This window comes from Terrapene carolina, unplaced genomic scaffold (assembly GCF_002925995.2).
Source record: "Terrapene carolina triunguis isolate 2854851 unplaced genomic scaffold, T_m_triunguis-2.0 Scaffold132, whole genome shotgun sequence".
Classification (NCBI taxonomy): Eukaryota; Metazoa; Chordata; order Testudines; family Emydidae; genus Terrapene; species Terrapene triunguis.
In genome coordinates, this window is record NW_020664483.1 from 23896954 (window position 1) to 23912402 (window position 15449).

At 38.1% G+C, this 15449-nt stretch overlaps 1 protein-coding gene across 7 annotated transcripts in view; it reads left to right on the plus strand.

Moving 5' to 3' along the window:
- The window catches only part of CCDC88A (coiled-coil domain containing 88A), a 367236-nt gene extending 356567 nt beyond the window's left edge, over positions 1 to 10669 (plus strand). For 4 of the 7 annotated variants that reach the window (XM_024215501.3, XM_024215509.3, XM_024215519.3 and 1 more), the window contains one exon: positions 3342 to 5240. In XM_024215501.3, coding sequence (XP_024071269.2) covers positions 3342 to 4328 — 987 coding nt within the window. In that variant the 3' untranslated portion in view covers positions 4329 to 5240. Of the gene's footprint in view, positions 1 to 3341; positions 5241 to 8280; positions 8401 to 8978 lie in introns of those variants that run through there. The other 3 variants (XR_002908971.3, XM_024215537.3, XM_024215545.3) reach the window with 3 other exon arrangements.
- The last annotated feature ends 4780 nt before the right edge of the window (positions 10670 to 15449 follow it).

The window sequence follows — 15449 nt, forward strand, 5'->3', positions numbered from 1 at the left end:
TCATTTTCAGGTCCAAAATTTAGTTTTTGTTAAGGAAAATAGAAAAAGGAGGGTGATGGTTACAGAATGTAATATGAGATGGTATGCTAAGTAGGAGCGAAGTGGCATTCTAGTTCAGTGTGCAGTGGGGAAAAACAGCTGCTGCCCACCTGGGATTAGTAGAGCTGGTCAGATGGCAGGGAGTTAGGGTGACCAGATGTCCCATTTTTAAAGGGACAGTCCCATTTTTTATTACCCCCCACCCCCTGTCTCGTTTTTTCACTGTTATTATCTGGTAACCCTACAGGGAGTGTACTTAACTCTGGCTGTGCTTCCTCAGTAAAAGGAGACCGATCCACTCCGGATATAATTTTAAAAGAAATAAATACAAAGCGTAACAATTTGTAAGTGGTTGCTGCTTCCCTCATGACCACATTAGGAAAGAAAAGTTGAGAGCTCCTGTCCTAAGTGCTGCAGCTGAGCATACTCATCAGTAGTGGCTGAGTGGGCAGTCATTTGCCCCAAAGTGGTTTCCTTTCCTCTTACTGCCTGCTAATTGTCTTCAGTGAGAACTGCTGTCACAGCCCTCCTCATGAAGGTGGAGAAAGTGGTGGGATTGTCTTCAGAGGTTTCCCCCCTCTAACTCATCATCTAAGGAGGCTGTCTTGCCTGTTTCAACATCTCCAATTGATGCTAGGATCTTTCTAGTTTTGGTGGGATGAATGTCTGTAACTCCTGATATTGTTTCCCGGGGTTCTTTCAATCCAAAGTTCTAGGTAACTGTGCGAGGTGGTGTCAGGAAATAAATCAATGGAGATATGGCCGTCCGACCGATAGATGGTTGGTACAAACAGGACAATACAAGAGTGCTTTCACTTAAAGCTATACTTTACTTAGTCTCAAGCACTTACACATGTCCGCAACAGATTAGTAAAACACCCCAAGAAATTCATATTTACCCAGAGTCTTGGGGAAGTCTCAAGTGGATAACTGCAAGCGTCCAGTGGCCGGCTGCAAGGGAACTTGAGAGGTGTCCAAATGTTCAAGTGTCCATTGAGTTCAGATTTCTTCCTGATTTTATATCCAACTTGTTAGTATTACATAGCTTGTTCGTTAACAAAATTGCTGAGCAGAAGTTAAATTAAGGGTGGAGATTTCCAGCCTGTCAGGTGGGCAATTTTCCATCAATCAGGTAGGGGAACTTTCCATCAGTTAACCAGCTGTATAGCAATAGTTAACTATTGCCAGACTTTCCATCTTGCAAAACTGCATGCTGTGTAAATACAACTCATGTCAGGAGGACAGAGGGTCATGTTTTCTCCTTGAAGTCACTCACTGCACCCTCCCCTCCTGGTCTGTTAGCTGTGCTGAGGTGTCAGAAAGGCCTCCTTTTAGCTGCTTTCAGCAATAAGCATAGCAATTGGTACTCCAGCTGCTGGCAGTGGTTTAAACATGTTCTGGGTTATCAAAAATCTGCTCCTACAATATCCTTTTAGTACTTTTGGCCAGGAAGCCACCACTTAAACTTTTGGACTTCCTGGAAGTCGAAGAGAAAGGAAGAATAGCCCTCCCAGTCAATGGAGGTTTGTTGAAGCTAGCTAAAGAGGTGTCGAACCACTCCTGCCTATGGTATTTCTGTCTCAAGGAAACCTGAATCCTTCATACCAAATTCTCAAGGAGGGATTTGATTTATTTTACCAGCGTCCTATAATGTACTCACTTGTGATCTCTGTTGCAAGTGAGAAAACTAGAAATGGGAAGATGTCATTGAGTCCAAATGATTGGTCATATTTGGAATAAAAGTTTATTCTTCATCTTCCCTGACATTATGAATGGTGGCAGTTATAGCCAGATATAATTTTTTTTCTGGTCCAGAGCCACCTTTTGGGATCAGTACATTCCTGAGTTAAGAAACAGGAATCTCCGGAGTTGTTTAAAAAAGGCCAGACTGTTTCCAACAGTTTCTGTGATATCTCAGACAAAACTGGTGGGACTTTGGTTAGGACTCCCTTCCTTAGGAAACCCTACTGGCTCAGGAATTCTGGTCTCTAAGTTGAGGCCCAGGCAAAAGTTGTGGACTTCACTTTTGAAGACACAGATGACTTGAGCTTTGATTTAGCAAGGTATGTAAGCACATGCTTAGGTGCATCCCTGTTCCCCATGATTGTCTCATTTCACATGCTTAATGTTAAACCTTTTCTTAAGTGCTTTGCTGAATATGGATGGATTTATGTGTGTTTAAGTGCTTTTCTGAATATTGGAATTTTGGAAAAAAAGAAAAGCACAAAGTCAATGGCTAGGACTCTAGGTTTGAATTAGCCTGTTTTCCAGAGGAAATCTTCAGTTATATTGCATAACAGACATTTTCAGAAGTCCTCTTCAAGAGCTTGCTACCAGCAAAGATCCACACAACTGGAGAAGTCATTCTGTTCCTGCCACAGAAGACAACACTCTTCCTTCTAGACCTTTGTAGACTGACCTGCTGGTGGGGGCCATATTTAGTCAGTGAATTTGAGGATGCTCCAGAGAACACTGTCCTAGTCTTGGAGTATCCAAATCCTTGTCTTTCTTCCCCCTTTACTCCATCCTTTGAGGACTTTTTGTCCTTTTTGATTTCAAGAATGGCAAGCATTGCTTCAGACCACTGGGTCCTAGAGATCATTGAACTGGTGAATTCCCTGATGCTTAAGAGCTATTACCAAGCCACCTCTTTACTTTTTCATGAGAAAATGAGGTCATGATTTAATTTAAAATTCCTCCTGGTCAAGATTTTGAGTACTACTAGACATGGCCTGTGAATTCCAGCTGGATGGAGCTGGTTGAACAGAAAAGGAAACTTTCTTCCAACTTTGTATATTGGATTTCTTCCAGACGCTTGAACCTGGTTCGAAATCCAGAACTCCACACACTAGTCTTAGGTTCAAAACACTGGTACATATTGTTCAAATTGTTAAAGAAATTATCAATTAGTTAGTGAAAAGGAAGGCAGGAGAGAAGATGTGAGTGTGAAGTTCTAATTAGTTGATTGGTTGAGCTACTTGATATCAGAGGAGAAGTAATATCTCATGAACTCCAGATAGTTGCAGCCTTTCACAGACGTCTAGTTTCCAAGGTAGTAATGTTTCCTTATAGCCAATCTATAAGATAGCTCAAAGTTATATACAATTCAAATTTAAGAGGTAAAATATCACTTGCAGGTTTGCCACTAATGAGTAGTCTTAAGCAATTCAAATAAATGTAGTATTTAAATAAAATAATGTAATTGTTTTTCACTTTCATGCAATAAAGATGACTAAAATATCTTGTAAATTTAAAAATTAAATCAGAACTACACAATAAGCTGTTTGGGTATGTTTTGACAGATAAAGTGTGCAAGCCAAGAGAATCTTTTAGATGAAGTAATGAGAAGTTTGTCTGAGTCTGCTGAGTTGGCAGGAAAAGAAAAGCTAAGGAAACAGTCGTCTGTCAGCAGTGGTATCGTCAGGTCATTAAGTGTGAAAAACACAGTTGACTTCTCAGATGGAAGGTCAGCTAAACCTGAACAGCTTGTAAGGCCCAGCCCTCGTAAAACTGAAGATACCTACTTTACCAGCTCTCCAATAAAATTGATGTCAGGTTCTCAAGGAAAGGTCAAGTCAATCAAAGAAAAAGTACAAACAAATCCATCACAACGACAATCCAAAGATTGCAGCCCTTATGCTACCTTACCGCGTGCAAGCAGTGTGATTTCTACAGCAGAAGGAACTACTCGAAGGACAAGCATTCATGATTTTTTATCTAAGGACAGTAGGCAGCCTGTATCAATTGATCCAGCACCATCTACAGCTGATAGAAGCATTCCATCAGCATCTAGTGAGTACTGTGCACACCAGCAGTCCTCTAATTTTTTTCATTATACATCTTATAATGTAGATTCTGTTCCACAAAATGATTTAGATAATACAGTTAAACCAGATCACTTGGGGTATAAATCTGAGAAGCCTAGGAATTCAAGGATGGGAAAGTCAAACGTTGTTGACAAAACTTGGAGCACTAATGTGTTCAGTGATAAAGTTGGTATATCAACTATTGATAGCACAGGGACATTTACTGTGGCCCATGTGTCACAGCCATTTTTATCCCTTAACACTGAATTAGTTAGTAATATAAGTGGATTGCCTCAAAGGTCTACAGCAAAGGTAACTGATCAGTCTTCTGATGACCATAAGTCTGATAACAGTAACCCACAGTCAGTTCTAAATAGTGAATGTACTGCTTCTTCTGCATGTGTAAATACTAGCAAGATTGAATCCCCTTTACTGGTTTCTGAAGATAACCAAACTGTTTGGTATGAGTATGGTTGTGTATGATGAGAGATGTCATATTAAATACAAATGACAGATGTTCTTCTCAATGTCCACTGATTTAGGGAATGTTCCACTAAAAATAAAAAATAGTTTCTTGGCAGGCTTGTGGGGGTGGGGGTGTTTTCCTCTGAATGGTGATATAAAAATCAGCTGTGTATTACACCATGCATATAAATGTAAAATTGTAATCACACCAAAGCTTGCATGAAACATTAATTGCACTGTATATTTTCTGCATGCCTCTAAAAGCCTTAATAATACAAACTAATGTTCTGTATTTTTATTTGTCACATGTTAGAAATATTTTGTTTTTCTACATTATTGAATGCATGTTAAAGCAGTTGCATGCTGCATTGCCAAAAATGGCACAAAGAACCAGGTAATTTTTTACCAACAGGAAGGTACTTTTCTTACTTGTACTTTTGTTTTCAGATGCATCACCCATACAAAAATACCTATTTTTTCCTCTTGCACGTATACAATACTAGCAAAAACAAAAAACACAACCTGTTAGAGAGATTTCAGTATCTTTTGCTTTTTATTTATGCTATGTTTTGTGTGTCATTTTGCTCAAGGAACAAGTTGTAGCCCAAATAATTCAGTGCCTGTAGTTTGCTGCACAATAAATATGAACTGTAGTTCATATTTATTAAAATATTTGAAATTTAATAAATAAAACAATTGTTAATATTCATAAATGGTAATTTTTTAAAATGTAACAATCAAATTAAGTGTAGCAGTTGCATAGAAAAAATGATCCTCCTCTACCTCTTTTTCCCTTTCCTGTGGTTTGTCTTCCCATGTCTGACATACAGAGGTGGTCCAATGTGCTGTTTTATTTGGAGTCAAGTAACACTATAGTTTTATGAGAATTTTTACAATGTATAATAATAATAATAAAATCTTTACTAATTATGGTGGAAATTCTTTTATTTCCTATGCAGATAGAACATTGCTTAGTTAGAAAATGAGGCATATGAGATTTGACAATAAGACTATATTAAATATGAATGCAGCTGAAATATAATTTAAATATTTGGTTATAAATTGTCAATTTAGCAATGCTTTATGGAATAATTTAGCTAAACAGAAAATGTTGAAAAAAAGCTATTTAAAATTCTAGCATCTCTGCCACTGCTTGAAATCACACTTTAAGTCTGGTAACAATTTAAACTTAAAACGATTTAAACCAAACTTTAAAATTATACCATACTTCAGCTATAAATTGCATGTGCTTGTAGAGCTAGACCCTTAAGTAGACATCAGCATTTTTTTAACAAATTGAAACACAATTAAATATTTACGTTTGAGAAATCAAAAGTAGCTGTGCTATATAAAAACCTGCATGAGAGAAAATATATCTTGTTGAAAATAATGACTTTCATATTCTAACTTTTACAGTTGTGCTTCTTTGGCCAGAAATCGTGTGGCAGTGCACAGCGCTGCCACATGGGGACCCAAATTTGATACCTTTGGTCCCAGGTCAGCAAGGACTAGAAGTGCTGCAAGAATAGTTCACTTAACTCTTCATGAAGGAAGCAGTAATTCCATTGTGTCACACTCTAGAAATATCTTCAGCTGATACAGGAGCATCATTGATGAACTTTGGAGAATCCATTGCCAGGTCTCCTCTGCATGATGAACTGCTTTTGAAGGTGTGAGAAGGAAGCAAGTGGAGAACATAAAGTGTCTTAGAGAGACTCCATGAAGGAACAAATTATGCTTCTTCCAAAACATAAAATAGCCTTCCTTTACCATGTTTGCACACCTACACAGTTTATGGGCTGATAACCAAAGGATAAGTGAGAGATTTATGTCCAGTCTTGTGCTTCTTAGTTATGTCATTGCTGTATCTCCTTTAAAGATAGTTTCTACCCTAAATACAATAAAAAGAAATGCTCTCAACACAATTCTTCTTATTCTCACACACAGAGTACGTCAGTCTTGGGTCATTTCATTCTGCTTCACTTCTTGTTGTTCCATATTTGTTTAACTCATTTTTTAACATATATGGTGCTGCCAGTTGAACAGAAATATGCACAATAATTTTAAAAGTTATCTATGGAATTATATAGGAAATCTATAAAATCTTGAAGTATCCTACAGGAACTCAGAAAGCACTCTACAAGCATTGGTACTTTTTGGGGGGTTGGGTAACTGACAGCAAACCTATTTCTTGGAAAAACTGATGCTTATAATGAGGTACATTGAGTTTATTAAGAATAAACCAACAGCACCATTGCGACCTATGTTGGCGCTCAGCAGTGAGGCCAACGATTGAAGGGAAACAGAATTTCAACCTACCCTTTCAACCCTAGATGTGATCCTTCTAGACTGATATTGAGAAAGTAAAGGAAACTTTTCCAGCCAAAGTGTACTTCCATCTCTGAATCATTTTCACAAACAAATTCTCACACACCAATCTTCTTCTTCCATATGGCTCTGGTGTAGAGCAGCAACTACAATTTCACCTGAAGTTGATCAAGCCAAATGGCTACATCAGGAGTAGCAGTATTTATTGCAGTAATGCCTCCTTCATATTTATAAATTGGGCAGTAGGTAATGATATGTTTGATGGTCTGTCGTGAGGAGCCACACTCGCCAGTTAAATTTGATAACTAATAAAATGATAAATCTGGCAAAAGAAAGGGGCCTTAATGTGGATGCAATTTTTCTTTTATATTCATTTTCACTACCAGCACCTTACACTACCAGAGTGAAATTAAGAGGCTTTGTATAAATGGAAATCAGCCCTTTTAAATTTCATATCTTCACATTGGGGTTCTGGAATGACCTTTTTCAGCTTGGGCCACTATAACTATTTCCTCTTGTTTTTCAAATTTCTGATGTGCTATTGATCGTAGGAATTTTAAAAGTAACCCTGTGTTCCTGGTTTTCTGTTGGGCCTGATCCTGCCCCATCAATTTCAATGGGAGTGGGAGCAGACCCATTATTAGGGAATATTTTAATGGCCTTGAAAAATCAATCATGTTCAACTGCTGCTCAGCAGCTCTAATATTTGGGGAGGGAAACAGATGTGCTCATGCATAGAGAGTTTTTCTCCTCTGGACTGTACTCCCTTACAAATACTCACACATCATGGCTGAATCTTTTCATTCTTGTTTCAGCTGTGGAGGCTTTGTGGGATTCCCTTCAGATCCCATCAGTGTTGCTCCTAGATCAATTAGAGGGCTTCCTACAAAGCAATTCAGTGCACTCATTTCTTGATCCATGTCTCTGCAACTCCTGGTCCCTGCTGGCCTTAGAAATGGAAATCCAAGACTAAAAATCAAATTTAGCGTGATAATTCAGAGTATTTGGACATCAGCCAAAAATAGACATTAGACATTTAATTAATTGTTCTGCCATGAACAGGAATAATTTTTTGCTTGCAACGAAAAGTTTGCCTGAAGCTTTGCTTTTCTAAGTGAACACTTAGTTAAGATACTGTATTGTGCATGTTATATCTGTTGCATGCAAAGGTTATTTTCCACTTAACAGACTTGAATTTAGCCATTTTATTAAATAGTTATATATGTGTTACTGGCAGTTAGGTTTAAACAAACAAAAAAAGTTGAGCCAATTTCTCTGCTGGTGTAAGTGGGCACAGTTCCATTGATTTCAGTGGTGTTTTGCCCTTTCATACTGGCACAGATTTAAGGCCATTAAATTTAAAAGTTGAATTTATCCTCTTATGGATTTGAAAAGTAATATTTGATTATTTTAAAAATGCAAATATGAACTTTTATAACAGGTTTACCTTTAATATATGTCTGTAGATTATTCTAGTGAATTCCTTCCTTCCCTCTCCCTCAACAACCCTGTCCTTCAAAGAAGTATTTTTATACCTTTGAGCAGTTATATCCTACTATTAAGTAACTGCGTATTGTTAAGTGAGGGCTTTTTCTTGTCCTGCTAAACAAATTGAATAACATGAAATGCTTTTCTCCTGCAGATGTGGAAGCTATACCAGAAAGCAGAAATTCAAAAAGCAGGTCTAGGGAGCAACAAAGCTCCTAATGCTATTACCCACTACATGAGATGTGGGCCAAGTGGTGAGTTTCCTGCCCAAAATGTAAATGAGATTAATTTCATTTACAACAAACTAACAGCATTACGTGTAAGAATAAGTGCACATTGCATTAACAGATGTAAATATTGCTTGCTTAACTGGTTTTCTATCTTGCTTATTAGTAAAGCCAGAACAGACGGCTGTAGTTAGGGTTTTTTTGCCTGTCTGGGCAGGGAACGAGAAATCTTAACACTTTTTTCCCTTGTAAAATGACATAATTTTTATATATAAGATTCCTAGGATGTCTTTTAAAAACTTAAAACTTTATAAGAGGAAGCTTCAAGAAAATGAGCTTATGAAACAGTATTGAAGTCACTTATTTAAAAAGGGACAGATAAATTCAAAAGAATAGTTTTATAAAGCAAAAAATGTTAGTTTTATAAACTATTCTATATTGCAGGGAAACTGCCTTTATGTAAAGTTTATCTTTGGCATTCTGTCCCTTTCTTGTTCTCACTAAATCTCTGATGCATGCTGTTAAGTTCTTTTAGTAACTTTACTCTGAATTTTGTATCTCTTCTCCACTTTAAGCTTTTCTTATGTTCTCTTTCTTCTTTTTTCTACCTTTCAACTGAACACAGAGAGAAAAGTGTCCTTCAGTGTCTCAGTAAGAAGCCTTTATTTCTGAAGTAACAAGACAGTCGACTATAGGAATCAATAATAATAATTTAAAAAAACATTAAGGGAACGTTTTACAATTCTTCGTGAATAGAGCAGGCAAGAAATACAAACCTTCCTTCCTTGAATCAAGGAGTTCTACTGGAGTCTACTGATGAAACTTTTTAGACGGTTTTAGGAATTGTTGCACATTGCACTGTTAAGATCTACTGAATAAAGGACAGTTCTCATCTCCTTAAGGACCAACCATTTAAGATCTCAAGAATTACTCCAGGAATAAAATGCTACCTTTCATCTTTTGTTTATGAATTTAGCCACTGATTGCTTACAGCTTCTGCTAATAATTAGCAAAAATCTAGCAGTTTATATTTAGTTCTATAAATCTGAAATAAATGCAATAGTATTTTGTGGAAATTTACTGTATATACAGATACAAAAAACCCATAAGCTTACTGGCACTTCACTGGCTTATTTGATTAGCATCATCTGTGTGATGTTGCTCTTTAAAAGAAAAATACGTGCTGATTATTATTTTGGTGCATACTGCAAAAGAAAATTCTGTTTACGTACATGAAAACATTTGAACAACTCCATAATAAAGATGGAGTGATGGAATATTCATACTATATAGAAATTCTTGTGTTTTCCAGATGCACAAGTTATACTGCACAGATACGTTCAGAAGTTCTTGACAGGAGATTGACAAGAATAATTTTACTAGGACTTTTTTTTCCCTAATGTTTTTCAACAAATGGCATTCCCAGGATAAAACTGTCTTATAGTAAATGTTTGTGTTTTAACAATTTTTTTTTAAATTTGTGTTTTGATGTGTGCTGACTGTGGCTTAGGAGGTTTCCTTATGGCAAAAAACAATGTAAATAATGTCATCTGCATTTTACAATCAATTCACTCATTAAGATTCTCCTTTATTAATAAGACATTCTCTTTTGTTAATTATAATTCTACATTAAAATTGATAAATGTTATTAGTACTTTTAAAATATTTGTATGCCTTTGTTGTCTTGAAGACATTTGCAAGAGCACAGAAAACAGATTTAGTTAATCCAGGGAAACGTACATGGACTTATCACTCGATCCCAATTTATATTAAATATCAACATTTTATTTTCTTGTATATCAATAAGTGCATTAATATTTCTATGAAAAAATCAAATTAACAGTGTAACCTCATAGGGTTTAATCCAGCAAAGGCTTATGCACATGAGTAATTTTATATGATTAGTCCCACTGATATTAATGGAACTATTCCCATGAGTAAAGTTAAGCACGACCATAAGCGTTTGCAGAATCAGGACCATGGACTACATTTACACCAAGTTCACAACATTCCTTAACTTGTTTGGCAGGGCAGCTATATATAGTTTTAAGCAGTAATAATATATTTTTTAGGCTTTCACTACCATCTATATAGACTAGAGCTGGTTGGAAAAACTTTGACAGAAACATTTTCCATCGGACAATGCAGTTCCGTTGAAATTGAAACACTTTGTAAATCATATTGATTTTGCCAAAACTTGGGGGGGTTAGCAGGGGGGTGATTCTGACAATGTGGAAACATCCTGTTTCAATACAATCAGAATGAAACATTTTTATTTTTTTCTTTTCTAAACAACTTCATTTTGAAATATTTGGAGTATCATATACAATATAAAATTTAAAAAAATCTAAATCTAAACAAGTTTTAGTTTTGTCAAAATAAAACATTTTGATCTGAAACTTTTTTAATTTTCTTTTGCAGAGAATTTTGAAATTGTCGGATGTCATTCTAACTGGATTTAAAACAAATTTCTTAATCCTCCACTGAACAGAATTTCCATTCTCCAACAAAAAACATTCTGATAGCTTGTCAGAATGATAGATTATTTTATCACTGACTTAATGCTCTCATATAGAGAGCCCAATCCTGCTACCATTATTTTCAGTGTCAAACTCTCATTGATTTTAATGGAGGCAGGATTGGGCTCATAGGGCTTGAACAACAAAGGAGTTTAGGCACCTAAGACCAAAATCTAGATCCTCAAAATCCCTGTTCAGCTGTCCCATTACCTGTAAATGCCTAAAGTCCATAGGTACCTAAGTTTCCACCAGTAAAGTCCTCTAGGTGCCTACATTTCTGCTGGTGATGAAATGCTCAGCACCTAAACCCTGGGAGATCCTTATGCTAGCTGTTACCCAGTCTACCTCACCTGCGGGGCCTGATCCTGTAGGCATTTTCATAAGCCACCTAAAAGCATGCCTACCAGATCAGGTTCTGACCAAAACACAGTGGAGATGGTCATGGTGCTCTGCAGTAATGAATATTTAAGTAGATTATACAACGTGGAATAACTTTGACATTTGACACTGTGAGAGCCCCAGCCCAAAATACCCTATAGCTCAATAGTTCGAGAACTTCCTCTGAAGACCCAAGTTCAAATCCCCACTCTGCCTGATTCAGAGCAGGGACTTGAACTCAGGTTTCCCACCTCCCAAGTGAGTGCCCTAATGACCAGGCTGTAGGATATTCTGCAGTGGGTCTCTGTCTTTCCCTAGGTGTCCAACTCCAGAAGAGGATTCACAGTTGTGAATCACGACTAGCGGGAGGCACCTCCCTCCAGCCTCAACGTAGTTGTCGAATTTCCTTTGTGTAGTGGGATTTAAGGCACACCTCTCTCCCCAGCATTTCCTACTAGCTAGTTTAGCTACACAGCATGCTGGCTTCTCTGAATCCCATTCTTAGATGCCTAACTCTGGGCTGTGAATTTACTGGGCAGCAGGGTGCCTAGACATTAGGCATTGCAGTGCCTGAGCCTAAGTCCTCATTGTGGATCTAGCCCATAGAGACAAAAGTTCCCCTTACATTGTTTGTCAGTCAGAAAGTACAGTGCTGGTGTGCTAAATACATTCATAAGGACTTGAAGGTACCTACAGTGGGAGACACCGGAAACAAAATATTTTGAAAGCATCTCTTTGTTCAGTTCTGATCACACTTCTGAATTCTTGTTAAGGGTCTGCCCCTAGGAGTTGCTGCATGGCCTCAACGCACTCAGCACCTCATGCCATTAGGTTCTGAATTATTAGCAACATCAGTAATATAAGTAAGCATTCCCATCTTGATTTAACAAGCATACACGCTAATGGCTAAATCCTAGCTATATGCTACAAAGGCTAGGCAGCAATATGTACCTAGGGATACCAGAAAGTGTATCCACCCAGGAAAAATCCTGCCATTGTAGGTCAGGGTGGTATATTGGGATGACCAACATACTTCATAGTGCTTGTTTTATTGCTTTTCTATGAAGCATATTATGCACAGCTATTGTGGCCATCTTGTGCTTCTGATGTATAAGCTGCATATGTGCTTTCCAGGTTTCTGATTGGCCATGTCTTTTTTCTCAGATTTGCATCTTTCTTGGCTTTGCATTTATTTAGCTCTTTTATACACTCATGAGTTTGGCTAATATTACATTTTAGATCCTCCAACACATGCTGTCTTTTGCATCCCATTATGTCTTTCTTTACACCTTTGTGTCTTCTAATGCACTTTTATGGCACCAGGCAGGCTTTAGCCTGAAATGTACATTTATTATATATAATTTAAATTATAAAAATTAATGTGTTAAAGGTGAAATTCACTCTTCCCCTTCCCAATGCCTAGGCAGTCAGTCTTTGTATGGAAAAAATAAGGAGGGAGTTGGGAGCAATTCATCCTTCAAACTGCAGCAGGCCATGGGACTGCGCCACAGCTCCTACTCAGCTGCTGTTCCTGACTTGTGGGTTGAAATGCTAACTACTGCCCTACCCTACCATATCCCTCTAAGCAGATTTGGAGCCACTTGATCTACCTAAGCACAGATCCAAAAGCTGCTCCTTAGTCTGGCCTAGACATGCAGTAGATTATCAGCAGATAGTGCTCAATTCTCAGAGGTGCTGAGAGTCCTCAAGTACCATGGAGTTTACTGGGAGTTGAGAACACTAGTCAACTCATCACAGGCACTTGACAGCTCCCAAGATTGTCCCCTCCTCAGAGGGTCTCAACCTTTTTCTTTCTGAGTTCTTACCCATGCTATAAAAACTCCACAGCCCACCTGTGCCACAACAACTGTTTTTCTGCATATTGAGAAGATTAAAAGCCAGGGCTGGCATTAGGGAGTAGCAAGGAGGGCAATTGTCCAGGATCCCACACCACAGGGGGCCCCATGAAGCTAAGTTGCTTGGGCTTTGGCTTCAGCCCCAAGCAGTGGGGCTCAGGCTTCAGCTTTCTGTGGCACCTGGCATTGGCCACTGTCGGAAGATGGACCTTTGGTCTGACCCAGTATGGACGTTCTTGTATTCTTAATAGCACAGAAAGTGTGCAGAAGTTCCCCTTTGTCACTGCTTTCCCAGTACTTCCCTCTTGCAGATCGCATCTCAGGGCAGAGGGACATGAGCAGATCTTCTATTGCTCCTATGATTTTTACTCTCTGAATAAATAAAAATTATATAACCCCTTTCACTACAAACATCTTTTACAATCTCTATATCCTTTAAACCAGTGGTTCTCAACCAGGGGTATGCATAACCCTGGGGGTACGCAGAGATCTTCCGGGGTACATCAACTCATCTAGATATTCACCTAGTTTTGTAACAGGCTACATAAAAAGCACTAGCGAAGTGAGTACAAACTAAAATTTCATACAATGATTTGTTTATACTGCTCTATATACTATACACTGAAATGTAAGTACAATACTTATATTCCAATTGATTTATTTTATAATTATATGATAAAAATGAGAAAGTAAGCAATTTTTCAGTAATAGTGTGTTATGACACTTTTATATTTCTATGTCTGATTTTGTAAGCAAGTAGTTTTTTAGTGAGGTGAAACTTGGGGTACCCAAGACAAATCAGACTCCTGAAAGGGGTACAGTAGTCTGGAAAGGTTGAGAGCCACTGCTTTAAACAGTCTATGTATATGTAATATGAGAGCTTCTTCACCCCTATTGAAATTCAGGCACCTCTGGAGTGGAACACAACTGCTGTTCAACAGAATGCAACAACACTACATCAGTTTAGAACAGGAAGTGGAAAACTATTGCTCCTAATTTTAAGATTATAGTAGATGATAGAATATCACATGATGTATAATTTCCACTTAATTTTCTTCTGAGTTCTCATCCGCAGAGGCTACTATAACATTCCCTAAATGTATTATTTCTTTGAAGCTTTCTCTGTCTGAGACAGCATGCAATGCCAACAAAAGAACTCATGTATAATTTTTGGTATAGACTATGCTGCTATGTGTGTAATATTACATTGGTAATAATAGAATTGTCTTAAAGGAATGTGTCTGGATGTGACACAGAAGTTAAACACCATTTTACAAAAATGCGTATTTAAAACAGTGTTTTCCTTTACATACCTGTTAAGGACTTTTTTTTTTTAAATGTTTGCCATTGTATACACTTAAGAACATTATTAAAATGCCAAACCAAATAACTTTTATTCACATTGTATATTGTGACAAAGTTCCTCCTCTATCTTGGTGGGTCCTGCACTTATTGGCAGATTTTCTTGCCTCAGAGATTCACCATGTGGGTTGGGGAACAGCCCAGAGACTTCCCCTCTGGAAGAACCCACAGTCCAGGTCAATTGGGAGGTTTGGGGGAACCCAGGCCCGCCCTCTACTCCGGGTTCCAGCCTAGGGCCCTGTGGACTGCAGCTGTCTATAGTGCCTCCTGTAACAGCTGCATGACAGCTACAACTCTCTGGGCCACTTCCCCATGGCCTCCTCCAAACACCTTCCTTATTCTCACCACAGGACTTTCCTCTTGGTGTCTGATAACACTTGTACTCCTCGGTCCTCCAGCAGCTCATGCTCATCCTCATCCTCATCCTCATCCTCTCCCTCTCCCTCTCCCTCTCCCTCTCAGCTCCTTGCACCTCTTGCTCCCAACTCCTCACACTCACACCACAAACTGAAGTGAGCTCCTTTTAAAACCCAGGTGCCCTGATTAGCCTGCCTTAATTGATTCTAGCAGCTTCTTAATTGGCTCCAGGTGTCCTAATTAGCCTGCCTGCCTTAACTGGTTCTAGCAGGTTGCTGATTACTCTAGTGCAGCCCCTTCTCTGGTCACTCAGGGAACAGAAAACTACTCATCCAGTGACCAGTATATTTGCCCTCTACCAGACTCCTGTACCCCACTGGTCTGGGTCTGTCACAATATATACACACCTTTTTTTCTGTCAACTGGTGTTGGAGGGAACTGATGTTAAATAAGAGATGAATCTGTCATCACTTAATTTCAATAACCTCTTAATATGATCAGTGGATCTTTGTTCAGAAAGGGAGTCATACTAATGTAGCAGAGCTCCTCTGATTTGCTTTGTTTTATTATTTCACATTACTGTTTATTTGTGAAGAAATGGCTCTTAACTATATTTTGCTACAG